This window comes from Natator depressus, chromosome 2, assembly GCF_965152275.1.
Source record: "Natator depressus isolate rNatDep1 chromosome 2, rNatDep2.hap1, whole genome shotgun sequence".
In the NCBI taxonomy this organism is placed as follows: domain Eukaryota; kingdom Metazoa; phylum Chordata; order Testudines; family Cheloniidae; genus Natator; species Natator depressus.
In genome coordinates, this window is record NC_134235.1 from 47,870,966 (window position 1) to 47,893,968 (window position 23,003).

General features: G+C 43.2%; 1 protein-coding gene across 3 annotated transcripts in view; it reads right to left on the reverse strand.

Moving 5' to 3' along the window:
* Positions 1–12,789: 12,789 nt before the first annotated feature.
* Positions 12,790–23,003, reverse strand: part of LOC141981337 (carbonic anhydrase 3-like) — a 34,822-nt gene continuing 24,608 nt past the window's right edge. For 2 of the 3 annotated variants that reach the window (XM_074943017.1, XM_074943015.1), the window contains 2 exons: positions 16,676–16,774; positions 12,790–12,924 (listed from right to left, as the gene is read on the reverse strand). In XM_074943017.1, the coding sequence (XP_074799118.1) occupies positions 12,823–12,924; positions 16,676–16,774 (201 nt within the window). In that variant the 3' untranslated portion in view covers positions 12,790–12,822. Of the gene's footprint in view, positions 12,925–16,654; positions 16,775–23,003 lie in introns of those variants that run through there. The other variant, XM_074943016.1, reaches the window with a different exon arrangement.

A 23,003-nucleotide genomic window follows, 5' to 3' on the forward strand; every position in this document is an offset into this window, starting at 1 on the left:
AAATGGGGTTAATGCCCATACTCTTATAAGGAACATCATAAGATCTTTAATGCCATAAATGATCTGGACCTAGGAATTACATCCCAGCTGAAAACTGTCCCTTCCTAAGACATTGGTTCAGCCCTGGTTCAGAAGATAGAGAACCATTGTCTTCACCAACCAGTAACATTTCAAGCAGTGTCTAAATGTTCCTTTGAGGTTTGCAATCCAGCTATGGACCCCACCCATCCTTCTTAATTTAAGAGCTCTGAAATGATAACAGCATAGGTAAGAATAACAGCAAGACATACACAAAAATCCAAAGAAGGTTTGAATCTTACCCTTAAAAAATAACATGCTAGAATCAATTCATGCAACCAACATCATGCAAGAAACACAACAGCCAAAAAAGAGACCAATACATTTTTTAAAAGTGTTCAGAATAAAAAAAAATGGGGAAAATGGGGAGAGCTAATCTGAATGCTATGGTACAGAACAGCAGAATGAAAGTCTTAAAAAGACAACTTGACAAGTGAGAGCATATTCCTTATTATTAATCCTAATCAAGCAAATGTTTCTTCCACATGAGTAAATTTATGCAGGTGAATATTTCCATTGAGTTCAAAGAACAATTTATTCATGCCATCTGCTGTGCTTGGAGTAAATTAACTACATCACCTGCACTTCAGTAAAACAAAGTTTATTCTTTTCCTTAGGGCCATTTACAACTAACAACACTTTGTTTTGCCACTAGCTAGCTACGATTGAGTTTTGCTAAAGAGACTGGAAGTACCAAAGTAGTAAGATTGTTTATCCTTCCAGTTTATCAAAATGCACCTTGAGGCACATGTCTATGAATTACAAAATTCAATATGATCAGATATTGCTAATAAGAAGAATAGTGGCAAACTCTGCTTTATTTCCTGAATGCTTCAAATACAGGCATTGAGGGTGAAATTAAATATATAGGTTCAACATTATATGAGATATTAAATCCCAGAGGTGAGGCTGTAAGGGGAGGGAGTGCAGATAGAGAGGGTGCACAGAGGGAGCTACACCCCTTATTTGCCATGTAGAGGGAATCTATAACAGCTTTGAATAGACTGGCATAGAAGAGACCATTGGGGTAGGTCAAGACCAGGAACATGAGTTCTAGAAGAACAGAGCAGAGCCTCCAGGTTCAGAGGGGCTTGCAATGAGTACATGCTGACATAGTGCCATGGAGCCATTGCAGCTCCAGGACTTGCCCATAGGTTAGGAGTTGATTTCTATTCCCAACTACTCCTGTGGAGTTCCATGCATAAAACCTCATGCAGTGGAGGGGGTGAATTTCACTCTTAAGGAGCACTAATGATTGAGTGTGCAAACCTTGATGGTGTCACTTCATGAGACTATAAATCTTTAATTCACTGTTTGTTTCCCACCTAAGTTTCACTCTGAGTTGTGAGTTCAAAATCTCAAGGCAAAACTCAGTCCAAATGGCCAAGCTTCATTTGGCTTTATATCAAGCCAAAGGGAAACCAACCACACTTATCACATAATTTTCATTCAGACCACAATGCCTGGTCTGAACCATAAATTTTGGGGAACCTTGGAGACAGATATGGGTCCAAGCTTTACAACTCGGTGCCACCAGACTTCAGCAGGCCACAGCCGAGGATGCCAAATTCAAGACAGACTGTGAGAAATAGGGAAGACTCATCGCAAACTGGTGATTATTCTATCATTAGATTATACCAAGCCAGTAACAAAAGTGAACTGTATCACCACACTGGTTAACAAGAAGTTAAAAAGGCATTTCAGCCCTTGGTTCTCCACCCAGACACTGGACTTCATGATGAGGGGTTACTGAAAACCAGTTTAATCAGTTATAGGGTCCTTCTAATCCCAAGGGACCAGCCACTTAACCAGGTCAATATATAAAACGGATCTTACCCAATAATCATGCTGATACCAATCCTTTAGTAACTAAAAACTAAAGGTTTAATAATAAAAGAAAAGAAGAAAAGATTTATAAATGTTTAATAGATCATGGACATACAAGTGATTGCAAAGTCCTTATATTAGGTTTGAAGCAGTGATGGAATAAACTACTAGCTTGCAAAAGTCTCTCTGGAATTACCCAAAGAGATTGGGGGCCATCAGTCCTTGTTCAGAGCTTCCTTGTTAGAAATCCAGTCCAGAGAAATGAAGCAGAAAATGAAGCAAAACCAGAAATGTCTCAAGTGCCTTTTTATATCCTCTGCCATGTGCATGGAATGTTACTGTCTCAGACAAAGCCCACAGCCCAGGTGCATGGAAAATTAGTGGCCCAAGATGGAGTCTAGGGTCCCATGAGCATATCACATGTCCTTACATGGTTTGCTGACTCACAGAGGCAGTCTATGCCCATATTCTTTCTGAGGTGTCCACAGGAAAGGTTTATTGAGTGGGATGAATTTCTTCAATGCCCCATTGTGAGCTGAATGTCCTTAATAGGCCATCAGTACACAGCTCTCTGGTCCTAATGTAAATTCTATTGTGGGGGCGGGTGTTACTCAGGACTAAAACACGTGGTAACACAATAGAATTTACATACCAGTACATAGCCAATATTCATAACTTCAGATACAAAGATGATACATGCATGTAAACAGACTAATCATACTTAGCAATTCATAACTTTTCTATTGATACCGTACATGATATACTTTGTACAAGATTTGTTGCGATTGTGTAACAGTGGTAATATCAATGATATAAATGGTCATATTCAATCATACAGCAGCACACTCAGGCTTATCTATAAATTAGTCCAGGTTCACGTGAAAGGGTTGTGAACTTTTTACTAAACCTGGGCTGGGTTTTGAGTCTGTGAGGAGGCCCAAACTCAGGTGATTTTTACCAACGTTGTATAAAGCTCTACTCACATCCCTACATAGATTGGCAAAAGAATTGCAGTCTCCACTCATGCAAACTGTTCTTCATTTCATGTCCCCCCAGGCAAGTAATCTAAGCTGCCTTCTCACAGAACCCCTATTGATTAGTCTGTTTAGCCTCCTGCCTAGTAGTATAATTATTATAGGAATTGTGAGGTCTGTTTTCTCATATTTGCTGTTGGATTGCTACTGCGTGACAGCTTCCTCATTCCCAACAAATCCTTGAAGAGGCTGAATTATTGGACTAGTCACCTCAGCTTTTCAAGAAAAATAATAGAGGCACAGGCCATAACAATAAAGTGATCGTCAGTCACTCTTTAGGGACTAATCTGCCACCGTCACTGTCTCTCTCCTATTTTTGCTGTTTGCTGTCTCTCACTCCTAGGCAACATCGTATCGTTATTATTTGCTTAGTGTCAACATTGTGTTTGGTGCATTATACACAGAACAGAAGACAAGGTGCCTGCCCCAAAGAGAATACAATCCATATAAGGGGATGGAAGGCAACAATAATCAGCGTGCTTGGATGGTGGAGTTAAGCATGTCAGGGTTACTTTCCTGTTTTTGTTTAGATTCCCCACCACCACCTTTGCCTCCTCCCCACTGGTCACTTTTTAATTTGCCAAGTGAATTTAATTTTCCATGTTACACTGTTGGTTTCCCTTTTTGTGCTGCATTCAGCCTGGACAGTGAAAATAGGCTCATCTGTGTCAGTTTCTCAGTCTCCTGCTGAGCAGGATGTTTCAGTTTCAGTATTTGCATGGACGTGTTGGTTAAAAAATAAATTGAGTCCACTGACGTTTTTAAAAGGAAGCTTGTCTACTGATGTTTGATTTGGTTAACACTTTATATTTACATAGCCAAAGTTTTAAACCTAAATTTGTGATGCCCCTTTAAAGTAATTGCACAAAAGACTCAGAACACAAACACTTTCAAATAGTTTAGCTCCACAATTGCTATCCAGTCCACAAACTTTTTCCTCACTATCTGGATTCTAAGAAAACTATAGGACCAGATCTTTAGGTCTGGCCAAATACTTAGTGGAGACCCTGATGGATGGAGACAAAGGTGATTTATGCCACCTTTGTGATTCCCTAACCTTGGGGGCAGCTGATTTCTTGTTCAACTCCTGACATAAATTAGAGCAGTCTCGGGGTTGCTCTAACCTATGCCATCTGCAATGGCTCCCTAGGGGCCATTCTGTCAGCCCAGGATTTCTGGAGCAAAAGTTGCTCCAGCAACTCCCATTTGTGCCTTAATATATCTCCAGAATGTCCTCTACACTGGGAGGCTGCTGGTGGGGTAGCAGGAGACAAGGTTTAGAGCTATCTGTGTCAGCTTTCTGCCTTGCCTATGCCAGTTTTTCTGATACTTTTGAAAGCTGAGTCCCCTTTAAGGAAAATTAAACCAATTAAGTGCTGCCTCCTTTACAGTCTCATCAGGTGATATTAAAGGCCTACTGCTCCACTCCACTCCTCTCTACCCCAGTCCTTCACATCCTCTTCCACTGCAGAAAATTGCTGCAGATCTTCATAATATACGTTCTACTTGCTCATATGGTTTGATGAACACTGAAACAACTAAACATCAACATTATTAAAATAGCATCATTGGTACCTAAGTCAATATCACACATTTAAATGAATGGGATAGTTCGCTTTTGTTTCAGGCTCTCTGCAAACTCAGGCAGACATCACACAGCATTTGTTACACTTGTTCTATGTTTTCAAGGTTTTCTTTACAACAATAACAGATAAAGACTTAATTTTAAAAAATGAAAGCTTGAACTCTGAAGAACAAGTGAGAAATCTATCTGTGATCCTCCCACCACGGGGGCATGCCCCACTTTTTGGAAAACACAATCCTATGCAATATGACCAGAGTGGGGCTGAGGATTTGGCACTTCATAGATAGTGCTAGAGCTGAGTTGATCTGATTTGATCTAATTGAATCTAATCTAAATCTAAGTCTGAATCTAAAGATAACCTGATCTAATCTGTATACTTCTAATACATCCATCACTGTAGTATCTAGATGCCAGATTTTGGCATTCCCCCAATATCATCCAGAGCTTTTTTGATCCAGATTTTTGGTTCAGACACATCTATTATTTTCATCTATTATGTGGTGTTCTATGACATTTCTCACATGTGGAGCTCAAAGAATGGCTATTTAGTAAGTATTAATAGCCCTCAATCCTCTTAAGGATTCTGAAAGGATTACTATTATCTCAGGATTTATAAATGTAACTGATCTGAGAACACAGATCATTGCAAGAAGTCCTGCAAAATGTAGAAATTGCTGTACATTGTGCACCAAATTGTTTGCAATGCCAGATAACAAACGTAGCTAAATCATGTACAACTGCCACCCATTCTGGATCAGAGCATTCAGAAAATTACTTTGTTCTTTACGTTCTTAACTTTCTTCTATAATGGACAGTTCAGGGTACAAACTGCTTCCCACAGCAGATCTTGAGACCTGCACTGCTTATGTGAATGGAACTCATATTAAATTCAGAATGTCAGATAACTGCGGTCCTCTGTGGAGATTGAGTCACTATAATATTAGTACGTGACTTAAACAGGTGGGTTCACTACAGTCTTCTCACCTCAGCTTCCTTCTGTTCCTCTCCCTGTTACTTTCTTTCCCCCTGCCCTGTCTCCCTTCTCTTTCCATTTAGCTTACCCCCACCTAAGTAGACCAACCAACCCAACAATAAATAAATAAACTATTACAGCAGTAACATTATGTTTGCCACCAGGACTTTGTTCATGCTGCTTATATGTTCTGCCCTTCCCCCATCCTCAGTCTGTTTTGTCTGTTAAGACTGTAAACTCTTCTGGGTAGGGACTGTCTGCTACCCTATGTTTGTACCATAACTATCACACATTGTTAGTTGACCTTTAGGCACTACCATAATAAACATCATTATTGTTAGTAATTATTATTATTAATAATAATAACAATAGCATCAACAAGGAAATGTAACTGACACTATTTTTGGGAATAAGTTGTATGTCATCCAGGGCTCACTGTACAATTCCAAGACTTACTTCAGAACTACTTCTTTCTAGGTTACTATTGAAATCCCAAGCTGCTCTAGCTAGAGATTATGTTCACTTTGGTTCAACAATGAACACATTACCAGTGTTTAACAAATAAAAATAAATAATAATGAATCTACAACATGTTGAGTTCATAAGTTTAATATTATGCAAGAGAAAAGATGCATTAAGATTGCCACATTCCAAGACCTGAATAGTACTGTATACATTTTAAATCGAGATCTAAAACTGTAAAGTTGTAGATCTAAATTTAAAATGAGATTCAAGACTAAAACTTTGAACTTTCTGTTAGATCACCATGTAACTTTAATTATTTCTCTGTGCTTTTTACTAACAAACTCTTTGAGAAATGGTCTTCTCTGCTTACCTTAGCAAAAGCTTCTCTTAAAGTATCATCTGTCTCCTCTTTTAGGACAACATCAGGTAGCATCTTCTTTAATCCCCTTTATACCACAGGACTATAGCTGTGTCTTGGCAGGAGCTAAAGCAGTGAGATCAGTTAGCTCAGTAATGAGATATTTTCCCCAACCCCTTTAGGGCATTGGTTAAAAATCTAGCTCAGACGAGTAGAGACTGAAATATGTTATCATTTGATGAGTTGATCTTAGTCCTGTTCTTAGTGATCACATGTTCACCTAAGCACAACTGGCATCTTAGCTAGCAGGAGAGCCAATCGCTGAACTGTGCATGGAGCCTAATTTACCACCTCAGCATTGTGCTTGGTCAAGACTGAGACAGCAGACTGCAGGGACACTTGCCTCATCACTGCCTATGTGCTAGACCTGTTCTAAATACAACATTTTACTATTTCTGTGATAGCATTATGACATCCCAGGGTACAATCCAGACCAGTGAGTGGCTGTGTCACCACTTGCCAAGCAATCTGGGGAGTCTCAGAGTGCTTTGCTGCTGTAACTCCCAACCTGGGCTCCTCACAAGCAGCCAAACAGTATGCAGGTCACACCTGGAGTATCTGTGTATAGTTACAGCCCTGGTCCTGCAGCTCTGACCCCAGCTGCCTGTCACCAAACACTTGCCACGTTCTGGCTTCCACCAGCCTTGGTTACTACTTGCAGGGTGACCCCAACACACTCCGAGTCCTGGATTCCCCCCACCCCCGAGAATGTGTGTTCTTCATTGTCCAGCCCTCTTCTGGGCAGCCCAGATAAATCAACTCTGTTGCCCCTCTAAGGGGATCAATATACAATAGGCTGCTACTTTAAATGGAGTTACGCAAACAATTTACAACAATGGGTTAGTTTTAATTAAAGAATAAAACAAGTTGATTTAACTACAAGGAGATATGTTTTAAGTGAGTACAAATATAAGGCACTAAAGTCAGAAATGGTTACAAGAGAGATAAAGATAAAAGCTTTCTAAACTTAACAAAGTGGACTTGGTTCAAGGTGAAGTCATTTACCACAGGTTCCCAATATCATTGCTGACCAAGTTTTAGGTCAGGATCTGTTCTCAAAGTCAATAGGCTTTCTTTTGTCTTCTTAGGTGGAAAAGAGAGAGATGGATAGGGGGAGATAACTTGGGATGTTTTTGCCCCTCACTTTTATAGTTCAGTTCCCCTTTGAAATGCATTTTTACCAGGGTCACTATTAGCTAAAGTTCATTCAAAAAGTAAACAAGGTGACATGGTGTCTGGGGGTGAAAGAGGATGCACGTTTTCTTCTCATCTCTGTTTGCTGAAATGTAGGTTTTCCTTGTCACCTGTCCTCTCCCCTCGCTATCTGAGAACTCTGTTTACAATTTATATGTAAATCGAAGTAAACACACATTGCTTTGTTTAGAACCTGTTTGACCAATCCTACCTAATCGGGCTCTTTGGGTTTGAACATGTGCTATCAACATCATTCAGAAGGAACTCGTAACTTTATATAATGTTGCTACACACATTTCATCATGATATTACTAATCAGTGAGTTATTAGTTTCAAATGCTACTTCACAAGGCATATTTTCTACAAAGATTATTACAATGGTGTGTAGGGTGTGAATACAGGGGTGCATTATCTCACAAGCATCAATCCTACATAAATACTAAATTGTCTTTTATCTAAGCTCCAGCATTATATGAAGAAGAGTTTATATTGCACAAGTAGAACATGATTTCACTAACCTAATTAAGGAGGGATCAACAGTCCTTAATGAAAGCAAACACAAGAAGACAAAGTATCTTTTACTGTTAATCCTTTTATAAATAAACTTTATTGGGTGTGTAGGATTTGGCTCTGTAACAAACGAAACATTGGTTATAATACTTCTAATAGCAGAGACAGATTTAACATCCGAGGTTGGAACATCACGGTGTTGACAGAGTATCTATCTGTCAACACTTTTTTTAATATTACTATTTGTATAGAAGTGGTGTTATTTCTATTCCGTTGGACTCAGCTAGGTCAGTTAGATATAATCATTAACAAAATAGGTACAGATGATTAAGGTAGCAACATTCACACATTAGATTTTACATCTTATTTCTAGCTCCAAACTATAATCCTGTTCATTTCTGAGTGACCAGCACTTTCTAGGATTTATCCTACTAACCATAAACTAGCTTCAAATTCTCTCACAGTTCCTAATCACATGCTCTCCCAAATCATGTCTCTCTCTGTAGGTCTCCTGCTCCTATGCTTTGGATACCCAAAGTCAAGTCTTTCTGAAGCCCAGTTTCCTCAAAGTAACAAAGACTTTCCTGCAGCCTGTTGGTTTCTGTCTAGGTCCCATTGTCATTTCCAGGTCCATCAGTTTATCAGCCCAGGCTTTCTGGATTTCCTGCCCTATGTTCTCTCTTCACGCTACAATCTAGCAGACATAGCTCTTCCTGCAGGAATCAAGTCACTTCTCTGAATTCTCCCTGAAGCCAATTATTGTCTTCCTCCCTTAGGAAATCCCCCCACCCCAAGGAGTGGATAATTCCTACAGCCCCTTTGTCTCAATATTCAGAGGGGTAGCTGTGTTAGTCTGGATCTGTAAAAGTGGCAAAGAGTCCTGTGGCACCTTACAGACTAACAGATGTATTGGAGCATGAGCTTTCGTGGGTGAATACCCACTTCGTCGGATGCATCTGACAAAGTAGGTGTTCACCCACGAAAGCTTATGCTTCAATACATCTGTTAATCTGTAAGGTGCCACAGGACTCTTTGCCACTTTGTCTCAATATTCTCCCTCTAATCACAAACTTTTTCTATTTAAGATTTCTCAGATGCTCTGTCCTAGGATCTGATAAACCCCTGATTAACATCAGCTTTTGCTTTTTTCTTTTAACACTCTTGGCTTTGCTTCTCATCATAGCTTCCCAGCTGTTTTACATCGTCATTAATAGAAGCATTTTTGAAGCTGGAAAGGGATTTTTAAAATGTAAAGGGAGAAATGAGGCACAAACACTGCTGGCTTCTAAACTCCCTCCTTTAAAGTGAGATGCTCTTTCAATAAGGCAGGAAAAGCAAATAAATTCACTCTTCCCAAGAGCCAATCATGCTTTCAATTCCATTATGCCCAAGTTTAGACATCCCCAGTCTGGTAAACAAACCCTTTAAAATTATAGTTTTTAAAGACTGCACCTTATTCTTTTCTCCTTCATGTCAGTGTAAATCTGGAGTAACTGACAAAATCAGTGAACTTATACTGGTGTAAAACTAGTGTAAGGAAGATGGACTCAAACCCAATGGAAATACTCTGGTGTAAATCCAGTGTAAGTGAGAGCTGTGGTGGATTAAAACTAAATGGGCCTTGGATCTAATCCAGTCAGTTGTCTCCTCTGCAAACCAAAGAACCCCATCCCCCTTCTTAAAATGCTCCTGGCACTCCTCACTCATTGCTCTGACAATGCTCCCCTCTCTGATGTACACTGACCCCACCATTTATCCTTGGACCTAATCATCATGGTCCATGTGCCTCTTCCCAGGTCAGGGCCTGAATCCATGGGTTTAATCCACTACTAGGGAGAGCACAATCAAATCAATTGTGTTGCTCTAAATTAAACTGGGTCACCCTGGATTTACAATGTTCTGATCAGAACCTGGCCCAAAGAAGTGACTGGTATAAATCAGTGGAGAGTTTGGCTCCTGCTTAGACAAGGACAGGAAAAATCAACGATAGAGGAAGATCACCCCATCATAGTGAAGCAGAAAGAATGTATGTATGGTGGGGAGGGTAAGAGACAGTGGGGCTGCAAAACTGATCAAATAAATCATCATATTATACAAAGATAGACATTAAATACAATGAAGGAGAATATGTACACAGCCCCCACCCTGAAGTTTGACAGCCATGCAGCAGTATTTTTCTCATGACATGAAAACAACAGCCACCCAAACAAGCTTAGGCTGCAATATAACCTTCCCTCAGATTCTTTCTGCCTGAGAGACGCTATTGAGTGAAACAAGCAGCTGAACATTTTCCCACTGGCTGCACTGAGGTAACACGAGGACAAGCTCTCCGATTATTCTGAATATTAGTGAAGCGGTTCCCAATGAGCGATGTGGGGTGAATATACTTCTCACCTCGTTAGCAGGGACTTCCTTCAGTTTAGACCAAATTGAGGTTAATCGATTACGTGCAAATTGGGTGTTGATTCACTTTTATTACTGAGAGCTGATAAACTGAGTCAGGACACCGAGGTTACAGTAAATATTGTTTGTCTTAAAGAAGTGATTCCTACACCATTTCAGGCTTCATCTTGATTCCTTATGCCACATTTGGGCCTAAGCAGGTTCAGAGGAATGCAGGTTATTTTGACACAGGTGGACCCAATTCCTTTGCATTTTTTAAAGCATCAAAATACAGCAAAATGTACTGTGTACCATATAGCCACCAAGCTGTGGAAGCTCAGCATAGCTGGGTGTCCACAGCCCTTCTACAGACCACTGAATGGTTATTTTTATTTGGCTTTTCAGCCTTTGCAACAGAAAATATACTGGCCTCGTACAGTGATGGGTTAACTCTTTCTGTTGACCAGGGTTGAGACATCAAAGTTAAATCTCCGGCTGCCCCACATCCCTCATCTCACAGCATTTCATTGTTCAGTTCTACCAATGCAATTTAGATTTTCGTTTCTCTAAACTGTGGAGCTGATTCCAATTTCACTTACAGAAGTTTTATGGCTCCTGGGTGACATCATGGCCCCATGTAATGAGGTCAGTGACAAAACTCCCATTAACTTCAGTGGGTCCAGGATTTCACCTTCTGATATCAGTGAAATCACTCCTGATTTACACTGGAGTAACTGATCTCAAACTCAGGAGCTATGAGTTTTGTTCAGCATCATGCACATCTGACAGGATGGTGCTGTTTGGGTAATATAATAAATAATAAAAACACCAAACAAACTGTAGAATATACAATATATTTCTACATGAAACTTCCACATTTCCTATTTGCAAGCATCATTGCTAAGAATAACAGTATATCTTAAATTTAAATGCATTATAGTAACCAACATGTGCTACTATGCAGATTATGGAAGGAGAATACTATTGTCAATGTCAAATTAACTATTTGATTTTCTCAAGTCAGGTCCTCACCGCCCTTTTGTGGATTCCAATGCAATGTCTATCCTGCCTTTTTAAGATGGAAACCCAATGCCAGGCTGAAATAAAATATCACTGCTGTTAAACAAGGGGTTCTGTCTGCCGCCAGGATAATGTAGTGATTGATCCTGCATCACTTACGTCAATGAGAGTTTGCCTATAGAGTTCAGTGAAGGCAGGTTCAGTGCATTAGCTCTTGTTCTTGTACTTTTGCTGCCATCTACAGGCCAATCTGGGAAAACATCACGGGTGGGGACACAATTTTATAATTTCTCTCTTTCCCCCTGTGCAACCACTTTGGCACCAGCCATCAGACTTTGGGCTCTATCCTATTTGATTCTATTACATACGTGTTTTGCATATATATTAAACTGCACAGCTGAACAACACTGAAAAGGGTGCTCTTTTAAAACTTGTTCTAAGTCAAACAATTCTCACATGTACAGGTACAGAATCGAGTGTTGTTGTAGCTGCGTTGGTCTCAGGATATTAGAGAGACAAGGTTTGTGAGGTAATATCTTTTATTGGACCAACTTCTGCTGGTGAGAGAGACAAGCTTTCGAGCTTACACAGAGCTCGTCTTCAGGTCCGGGAAATGTACTGAGAGTGTCACAGCTAAATACAAGGTGGAACAGATTGTTTAATATCAGTAGTTAACGCATATTTCAAGGGAAAGCCAAACAAGATTTGGCGGAAGGGCATTTGTAGATTTGAAGCCTCACTTTTTGATGCATGGGGCAAGTTGCCAGTTTTGACTGGAGATAGGAGCCACCTTTTGAGGGAGATGGGGAAATGGGCTAAACTGAGGGGTGGGGACAGGCTGAACTGGAGGGGTAGGTGACAGGCTGAACTGACGGGGGCTTGCTGCAATGGGATGAACTGATGGGGGTTCAGGGACAAGCTGAACTGGGTCGGGTGGGGGGGCTTTGAACTGGAAGGCAGCAAAATGACCTTACCCAAAAAATGTGGGAGTGAGCAACACAAATTGCCGCTGACACTCACTGGGGATGGGCAGGGGGAATTCAAAAATCAAAAGACAAGCCAACCCTCACCTCCAATATAATCTTTTAAAACAATTCTTGTGATTTTGGGGGGTCTGACTCATAGTTTTTGAGTTGGCAGTACCACAAAACGCACAGAGAGACTTGATTTGTGATGGCAAATGATTAATGTTTGGGACCAGATCCATGACTACAACGGTATTGGAGGTCTTATCTCTGTTCTGCCATCATCTTGCAATTGAGGGGAGGATGGGAGGAACAGACACTGCACTCAACCTCATGGTAAATAACAAGGAAGATTCCCTCTTTTACTGACTTTAATAAGGAAAGAAGTGATCTGGTCCTGGGACATTAAACTTGGAAACATGCATACTCTGTATGCATAGTACACATTTCATAATCTTCGTAAGCATTACTTCCTGAAAGAAAAGAATGATATGTATCAAATTTAATAATACATTTAAAATATACTATTAAGGTTGTCGTACAAGCTACTAGGAAATTCAGAGTTAAAGAACTGGGCTTTTTTCCCCCCAATATCATGAATGAAGTAAGAACAGACTCATGTTATTCTTAAAATACTTTCTTGTGTTCCACCCAACATTGTTAAATGCTTGCTTTTATATTGAATCGTTCACATACACAGATGTATTCTGGGCTAATAATGTGACAAAATATCCTGCATTAATCTATTACCTCTCCAGATGTGTGTGTAAGAACAGAAAAATGAATTTTGCATTAGCACTGAAGAGGGAAGTTCCAGACCCATTGGCTCCTATTGGGGAATTACTTGGAACTGGCCCAGATGGCTTTTCTCCAGGCTTACAGGAATCAGTTACGTGACTTTACTTTTGCCTCCTTATAATTTATTACCTGATATTTTTTAGACCTCAACAGGACTCGTTGTGACTGACTGAATATCTATTCTATGTCTTCAGGGAAAAGAAGCTACTAATGCCATTCTTAAACAGTCAGGCTTGTGGGCTGTGACGTGTGGAAGTGAAGCAGAGGTTAAAAAGTTAAATTCAGAGTGACCCAACAGCTCATCTAGTTCGATCATGCGTTTCATTGTAGGAAACTAGAGTTCATGTGCAATTTAGAGTGAAATGTCATCATTAGACATGAGCCAGATCAGTTCAGAAAAGTTCAAGCAGAATACTTCTGAATATTTGGGTTTTGGTAGGATCAAGGATGGTATATGATCAAACAAGAAGTAAATGCTATTAGGAATGAGGATTTTCTTGAAGCAGAGACACACAAGTGACATCAGAGTGGGGGAAAGTGCCAATTAGCAGTTGCTGTGATGAAGTACCATATTTTAGAGATGACAGGTTTCAGAGTAACAGCCGTGTTAGTCTGTATTTGCAAAAAGAAAAGGAGTACTTGTGGCACCTTAGAGACTAACCAATTTATTTGAGCATAAGCTTTCGTGAGCTACAGCTCACTTCATCGGATGCATACTGTGGAAAGTACAGAAGATGTTTTTATACTCACAAACCATGAAAAAATGGGTGATTATCACTACAAAAGGTTTTCTCTCCCCCCACCCCACTCTCCTGCTGGTAATAGCTTATGTAAAGTGATCACTCTCCTTACAATGTGTATGATAATCAAGTTGGGCCATTACCAGCACAAATCCAGGTTTTCTCCCCCCCCAACACTCCCCCCCCCAAAAAAAACACTCTCCTGTTGGTAATAGCTTATCTAATTGATAGAGCCAGAAGAGTTCCCAAAAGTCACCTACTACAGGACAGGCCTAACAAAGAAAATAACAGAACGCTACTAGCCGTCACCTTCAGCCCCCAACTAAAACCCCTCCAACGCATTATCAAGGATCTACAACCTATCCTGAAGGATGACCCAACACTCTCACAAATCTTGGGAGACAGGCCAGTCCTTGCCTACAGACAGCCCCCCAACCTGAAGCGAATACTCACCAGCAACCACATACCACACAACAGAACCACTAACCCAGGAACCTATCCTTGCAACAAAGCCCGTTGCCAACTGTGCCCACATATCTATTCAGGGGACACCATCACAGGGCCTAATAACATCAGCCACACTATCAGAGGCTTGTTCACCCGCACATCTACCAATGTGATATATGCCATCATGTGCCAGCAATGCCCCTCTGCCATGTACATTAGTCAAACTGGACAGTCTCTACGTAAAAGAATAAATGGACACAAATCAGATGTCAAGAATTATAACATTCATAAACCAGTCGGAGAACACTTCAATCTTTCTGGTCACGCGCTTACAGACATGAAAGTTGCGATATTACAACAGAAAAACTTCAAAACCAGACTCCAGCGAGAGACTGCTGAATTGGAATTCATTTGCAAATTGGATAGAATTAACTTAGGCTTGAATAGAGACTGGGAGTGGCTAAGTCATTATGCAAGGTAACCTATTTCCCCTTGTTTTTTCCTCCCCCCCCCCCAGATGTTCTTGTTAAACCCTGGATTTGTGCTGGAAATGGCCCACCTTGATCATCATACACATTGTAAGGAGAGTTATCACTTTAGATAAGCTATTACCAACAGGAGAGTGTTTTGGGGGGCGGGGGGTGTTGTGGGGGGAGAAAACCTGGATTTGTGCTGGTAATGGCCCACCTTGATTATCATACACATTGTAAGGAGAGTGATCACTTTACATAAGCTATTACCAGCAGGAGAGTGGGGTGTGGGGAGAGAAAACCTTTTGTAGTGATAATCACCCATTTTTTCATGGTTTGTGTGTATAAAAATGTCTTCTGTACTTTCCACAGTATGCATCCGATGAAGTGAGTTGTAGCTCACGAAAGCTTATGCTCAAATAAATTGGTTAGTCTCTAAGGTGCCACAAGTACTCCTTTTCATTTTAGAGATGCTATTTCCTTGGAGTCACACACACACAAAAAACATGCCAGTACCTTTCAGTACAAACAGCCAGGGTTAGGTACTACAATCTTATCCATCCCTAATGTATACAGAGATGTATTAGGAGGACATTGACAAGTATTTCTGTCTGTTGCGTTTTCCTGTCACCCAAAATTAGAAATAAAACCCCAAACACCATTTCTTACAAAAGAGCTTTCATTAGTGTTGGTTCGCGTAATGCAGAAATGCTATTACTTCAAGTGCAGTCATACAATACTCTTTTATTGCTTTTGCTACCACAAGTCCAACAGAGATACCTGCACGCAAATCTCACCGACATCAGGCTCAATTGCATAGGTATACGAGGGCAGAATTTGGCCTTCAGATATATAAGGACAATGGTACAGTAGAAAAAATGGGGACTAAGTAACTCTTAGGATGCTAAAGGGTTTTCTACAGAATCTATTCACTTTCATCCACTGATAAGACCTACAAATGCAGGAAATTAAAGAAAATCCTGGGATTTCTTGAAATTCATTTCATTTCAGTTGCTTTAACGTTAAAATGAATGTTGACATTCTAACAAGAATAAGTCCGTTGTTACAATAATTAAAGTAGGAACTCTCTCCTCCCCCCCATTTAATAATCTGAATTTGACAACTTGATTTCAGTTTTCAACATAAAATTGTACAATATTAATCTCTCAGTTCATTAAAATCTTAACTTGCTTAATTATCAATGGAAATTTAATGAGTCTTTGTACTCTCCATATTTCTATATGAATACAAAGGAGAAAACTCTGCCCTCAGTTACACCTGGTATTCCCTACTGGATTATGCTAGTACAATTGACAGCAGAATCTGACACATGTCGCCCGTTTTAAATTCAAATGACTCTGTTTCTGTTAATTGGAAACCTCTTTGGTCTGGAAAAAGGCAAGCGCTGAAGACCATAAGGTTAATGGAGAAATGCCTTTTCTAGCCATTAGTAACTATTCCATTTTTCTTCCTTAGAAATAGCCATATAAATGCTACTATTAAAGCCAACACGGTTGTTATTGAGATCCAAACACAGATTCCACATTTTCATGTTAAGATTCGAATTTGCCTCGAGTAATTTTTGACATCTCAAAATTAGAGTTGGGGACCCATCACATTTCATTATGCAGAGTTTTGGACTGTGAAATGCAGCGCTGCATCCAGAGGAAGAGCAGTAGAGGGCACAAAGCTAACTAGGCTTTGGGAGGCATTGCCTCATGCAAAGACACCCAGTTTCAGCATAGATTTTATTGGAACGAGGCTCTCACCATCCTGAAATGCCGAGGCTGAGGAGGGCGCCAGTTATCCACCAGGGGGTGATCAGGTTCCGTCTCAGCATTGATGGAAAGGCTACGGAGCTTTGCCATCTGCAAAGAAGCAAAATAACAATGTCAATATGGAATTCACTTGGGGCAAATCCAGGGCCTAATGTCTAGACCAACCACTGTGGCTGGGTCAAGCATTGGGGGTTGGAGAGGAATCTTCCTGCAAAGTCACAGGAGCCACTGCATGGAGTCTACTGCAGCCTAATGGCTGGAATAGACTTTGGGGATCCTTACATAGTAGACCTGTGTAACAGTGGATTCTCCATCTCTGCCTGGCTTCTTCTCTGGCCTACTCATGACCTGTCCCCACAAACCCTCAACTTAGGGAGCTCTGTCATGTGCAAGTGGTAGCAGCCTTTGCCTGCCTCTTGCACTGTGGAACTTCAATAACATTTCTTTGTTGTGACATTACTTTCCATGATCAAGGAGGCAAGGGAAAGAGTATATAGGGTGACATGAGTCATGATGACACCTTGTCTTCAGAATAGTTAGCTTATATCTTCAAAGGGCAATGAAAAGTGCATCAACTGTATTATGAATCTGAAACACAATAACAAATCCATCATGAACTTGAAGGCTCGCTGTATATTGCATTCACAGTTTCATAGAGTTTAAAGCCAGAAGAGCACTAGATCATCTTGTCTCACCTCCTGTACACACAGGCCATTAAATTGTACCCAGTTCCCACTATAAAAACCCAAAGACTCTAATTAGACTAAAGCATTTCAGTCTTCTAGAGACTAAACTGTGTGCCACCAGCAGACAACAGGAGAGATCAAGATGTCACCAGTGCTGTGCAATGGCTGGGCGTTGATTAGGCGAGATAGGCACAGATGATCCCTTCAGGAAAATCATATTCTGTGCTTCAAAAGAAGACAAACTCTTCCCCCCATTCCCCAAAGTCCCTGCCAATCTGATCTGGGGGGAAATTCTTTCCCAGCCACAAATGTGTGTTCAGTATGACCCTGGGCATGTGAGCTAGGCACACCAGCCAGACATCTAGAAAAAGGACTCCCTGTACCATCTCAGATCACTGGTCCACCATGTTTACAGCTTCAATAAGCTGAATAATTTCAGCTCCTTAAGCCTCACAACATAAGGCTTTTTTTCCAGCCCCAGGATCAATCAGAATGTAAGAACAGCTTATGTGGCTGGAGAGGAAGTAAGAGTGGTTTAGCAAGGTTTTGTTGCTAGAACTTCTAGTAAAGGAATGTAAAAACCGATTACTTACCTTTCCTAACTGTTGTTCTTCAAGATGTGTTGCTCATGTCCATTCCAAGTAGGTGTGTGCGTGCCACATGCACAGTCGTTGGAAGGTTTTTTCCTCTAGTGGTACCCATCGGATCAGCTGTGGAGCTCCCAGAATGGCACTTTCATGGCCATGTATATAGGTCCCTGATGAGCTGATGCCTCTTCAGTTCCTTCTTGCTGGATATTCTGACAGAAGGGAAGGCGGGTCGGTCTTGGAATGGACATGAGCAACATGTCTCAAAGAACAACAGATAGGAAAGCTGGGTAACCGTTTTTTCTTCTTCGAGTGATTGCTCATGTTGATTCCAAGTAGGTGACTCCCAAGCAGTCCCCTGGAGGAGGGGTCGGAGTTCACAGATTTGCAGACTGCAGGACCACTCTGCCAAACGTGGCATCGTCTCTAGCCTGAGGTGTAATGGCGTAGTGCAATGTAAAAGTGTGAATAGACAACCACGTCACCGCCCTGCAGATGTCCTGAATAGGGACCTGCACCAGGAATGCTGCAGATGAAGCTTGTGCTCTTGTGGAGTATGCTGTTAACGCTGGGGCTGGTATCTTTCATAGGTGGTAGCACACCTTAATATAGGTTGTAATCCATGAAGAGATCCTTTGGGAAACTGGAAGACCTTTCATTCACTCAGCAATGGCGACAAAGAGCTGTGTCGACTTTCTAAATGGCTTTGTCCGCTCAACCTAAAAAGCTAATGCCCGTCTGACATCCAGGGAATGGAGCATGCGTTCCCTGCCATTAGCATGCAGCTTAGGGCTGAACACTGGAAGAAAGATGTCCTGATTTGTGTGAAATTGCGAAACCACCTTCTGGAGGAACGCTGGGTGCAGCCACAACTGTACCTTATCCTTATAAAACACAGTGTAAGGGGGCTTGGACGTCAGGGTCTTGCGCTCAGACACCCTCCTGGACGATGTTATAGCCACTAGAAATGCCACCTTCCAAGAAAGGTAAAGTAGAGAGCACATTGCTATGGGCTTGAAGGGCGGGCCCATCAGCCTTGAGAGCAGCAGGTTAAGATCCCATGGGGGAATCGGCTGCCGTACCTGACGGTACAGCCTGTCTAGGCCCTTGAGGAAGCGGCCAACCATAGCGTTAGCAAATACTGACCACCCAGCTGAGCCCGGATGGAAAAATGAAATAGTGGCCAGGTGCACCTTGATTGAAGACACTGCCAGACCTTGCTGTTGCAGGTGAAGTCGATAGTCTAGGATGAAGGGAACCAATGACTGTAATGGAGGAGTGCCCTTTTGTAGGGACCAAACAGAAAATCTCTTCCACTTAGCCAGATAAGTGGCACGAGTGGAGGGTTTCCTACTGCCAAGGAGGACCTCCCTAAACGGGACCAAACACATGAGCTCTAACGAGTTCAGCCATGGAGTTTCCATGCTGTGAGGTGGAGAGACTCCAGGTTGGGATGCTGAAGGTGGCCGTGGTCCTGTGTGATCAAGTCCAGAACCGTGGTCATGGCTATAGGCATGTCCACCAATAGGTCTAACAGCATGGTGAACCAGTGCTGATGGGGCCACGGTGGTACTATGAGGATCAAGGATGCTTTCTCCCATTGAACCTTGAGGAGGACCTTATGTGCCAGCAGAAAAGGCAAGAATGCATACAGCAGGCTCCCCTTCCATGAGAGGAGCCCATCTGTGAGCAAGCCCAGGCCATGATTCAGGAAAGAGCACAACTGCTGACTCTTCCTGTTGCTTTGTGTCACTAACAGGTCTATCTGGGGAGATCCCAACCTTTGGAAGATGTTGATCGCCATGTCCGGGAGGAGAGACCACTCGTGGCTGTGAAAAGACCTGTTGAGGTGATTGGCCAGTTTGTTTTGTGAGCCTGAAAGATACAATGCCTCCAAATATATCAAATGGGCAATGAAGAAGTCCCACAGCCTGAAGGCTTCTTCCACTACCCTGTTTGTTTATATAGAACATCACGGTGGTATTGTCTGTCAGTATTGTCTGTCAGTACATCTGCCCCGGAGATGGGTTTGAAATGTCTGGCAAGTGAGGCGCACCGCACGCAGCTCCCTCACGTTGATGTGCAGTGAAATTTCTGCCTGAGACTGTAGACCTTGAGTCCTGAGTCCACCTAGGTGCGCTTCCTATCCCATTGCCAATGCATCTGTGACTAGTGATAGCGAGGGCTGAGGGTTGGAAAAAGGTATTCCCACACAGACTGTTTGTGGATTGAGCCACCACCGGAGGGCCTCAAGGACCTGAGGAGTGATCGTGACCAGTCTGTCTAGGTGGTCTTGGTTTGGCCTGTACACTCGGGCTAGCCACGCCTGAAGGGGACAGAGCCATCATGTGCCCTAGCAGTTTTAGGCAATTTCTCGCGGTCGTCATAGGGAACCTTTTGAGATCCTCTATGATGGCGCTCATGGCAAGGAAACGAGATTCTGGAAGAAAGGCCCTGGCCTGAGTGGAGTCAAAGGATAAAATTCATTGGTGCCTTCTTGGAGTGGGAATTATGGTTGACTTCGCCATGTTCAGGATGAGGCCACGCTGGAGAAATGTTGTGTGCAGCAGGCTCACGTGGTCCTCCACTTGGGTCAGAGAGCGCCCCTTGATTAGCCAGCCATCCAGATATGGGAATACCCCTGCACCTGCTGCTTCTGTAGGAAGGCTGCCACAACTGCCATGCACTTGGTGAACACCCGACGGGCTACCGAGAGGCCAAAGGGAAGGACCATGAACTGATAGTGGGTACTGTTGACCAGGAATCGTAGGAACCGTCTGTGGGACAAGATTATGGACACGTGGAAGTACACATCCTTCAAGTCAAGGGCAACGTACCAGTCCCCTGGATGCAGAGAGGGAATGATGGAAGCCAGGGAGACCATGCGGAATTTCAACTTCTTCATGAATCTGTTGAGGTTTCACAGGTCTAAAATAGGCCTTAGCCCACCCTTGGCCTTGGGGATTAGGAAATAACAGGAGTAGAGCCCCCTACCCCTGAACTCCAGAGGAACCTCCTCTACTGCCCTGAGTTGCAGGAGCACTTGCACCTCCTGCACCAGAAGTTGCTCATGAGAAGGGTCCCTGAAGAGGAACAGGTATGGTGGGTCGGAAGACAGGAGGGAACAGAACTGGAGAGAACATCCCAATTCTACGGTGCTCAAGACCCATCAGTCTGCGATTATTTGAGACCAGGCATGGTAGAAATTGGATAGATGATTTGCAAAAGGAGGGGAAGGATCCGGGGTTTGAACTGGTGCTCCGTCTTCGGGCGTACCTTCAAAAGTTCGGTTTTGAAGCTGAGCGCTGTTTTGCTGCCCCCTGGCCGTGACCTGAGGAGTACTGAGATGGGCGCCTCCTGTTACTCCTGCCCCACTTCCTATTATAGTCCTGCCTGGGAGGAGCAGAGTAGAAGCGTGAAATGGGCTGAGGTTTGAACAGCTTCCTTTGTGGGGCCAGCATGTGAATCTCCAGGGATTTAAGGGTTGCCCGCGAGTCTTTAAGGCTATGGAGCCTTGAGTCTGTCTGCTCTGAAAAGAGTCCCGAAGAGACAAAGGGTAGGTCCTGGATACTATTCTGGACCCCATGCAGGAGCCCCAAGACCTGAAGCCATGAGCTGCATCTCACAGCTATAGCAGTAGCCATCTTGTGAGTGGCCAAATCTGCTGAGTCCAAGGCAACCTGTAGGGAGGTTCCTGAGACCACCTTGCCCTCCTCCAGGACTGCCCCAAACACAGAGCGGGAGTCCTCTGGAAGCAATTCCTGGAACTTGGAGAAGGTGTTCCAGGAATTGTAGCAATAATGGCTGAGAACCGCCGGCTGGTTTGATATGCGAAGCTGGAGCCCTCTTGGTGGAGAATACCTTCCGACCAAAGAGATCCAGCTTTTTTGCTTCCTTGGACTTGGGGGTGGGCCCTGGCTGTCCCTGCCATTCCTTGTGGTTGGCTGCCTCCACCACCAAACTGTTCAGCTATGGGTGAGTATATAGGTGTTCATACCCTTTAGATGGCACAAAGTATTTGCATTCTACCCCTTTAGCTGTGTGGGGAATAGAGACAGGTGTATGCCACAACACCTTTTGGATGTCTTAATGAGGGGCAGAGCTACCCACGAAGGCTCTTCAGGAGCCAGAATATCCATAATGGGATCAGTCTCCTCCGAGACGTCCTCCGCCTGCATATTCAGGTTCTGGGTCACCCTCCTGAGCCCGTCCTGATGCTTCCTCGTGTCCATGGCAGGCAGTGTGGTGGAGGTACCCACCCACAGCCTCATTCAGGAAGGATGAGGATGATGACCACAGGGACACTGGGTCTTCTTGACCCTCTGGCTTGCAGGAATCCCCCTGCATGGTGACCCCTTCGGTGGTGCTGGGGACAGTGCTGGTTCCTGGTACCACACCAGTCTTGGTACCAGTGCTGGTGCTGGGCCCTGCACTGGTGTTGGCACCGACCTGGGCGTCTGTTTCTTGTTCATGAGGAGGCTCCCGGGACACTGAGGTGGCAGAGGGAGGGATCTGCACCTCTGAAGCCACTGACAGGGATCTGAAGCCCATGTCCTGGACTTGGCAGTGGGCCCAAGGTGTCCAAAAGGGTCACTGGGCCAGCCCCTGCCACTGTGGAGGCCAGGACATCATGAGCAAGGGTTGCCCTTCATTGTGCCTCGAGCGGTGGTGGGAACAGTACTGGCTTCACCTAGAGGCATAGGAGTCCACCTCTGACTCCAAAGAGTAGTCTGATCCCAGTGACCAGGGCAGAGTGGACTGAGACGGTGCCAGGGAATGGTGCCATGGTGATGGTGATTGGCACTGCATCATCATAAGCTTGCCCCGGGAGGCCACAGTGCCTCTTTGTAGAACTGGCACTGGTGTGTGAGCTGGTGCTGGATGGGGGGGACTGCGCTGTCATCACGATCAGGTCCCTGGCGGCTTCAAATGTGTGCAGCGTGGATGGGAGGTCTACGTCATCCTCCTGCACTGGGGAGTCCACCAAGACCAGACTTGATGGACTTCCCAGAGAGGCCGGAGTCAACAGTGCCGGTATAGGTGGGG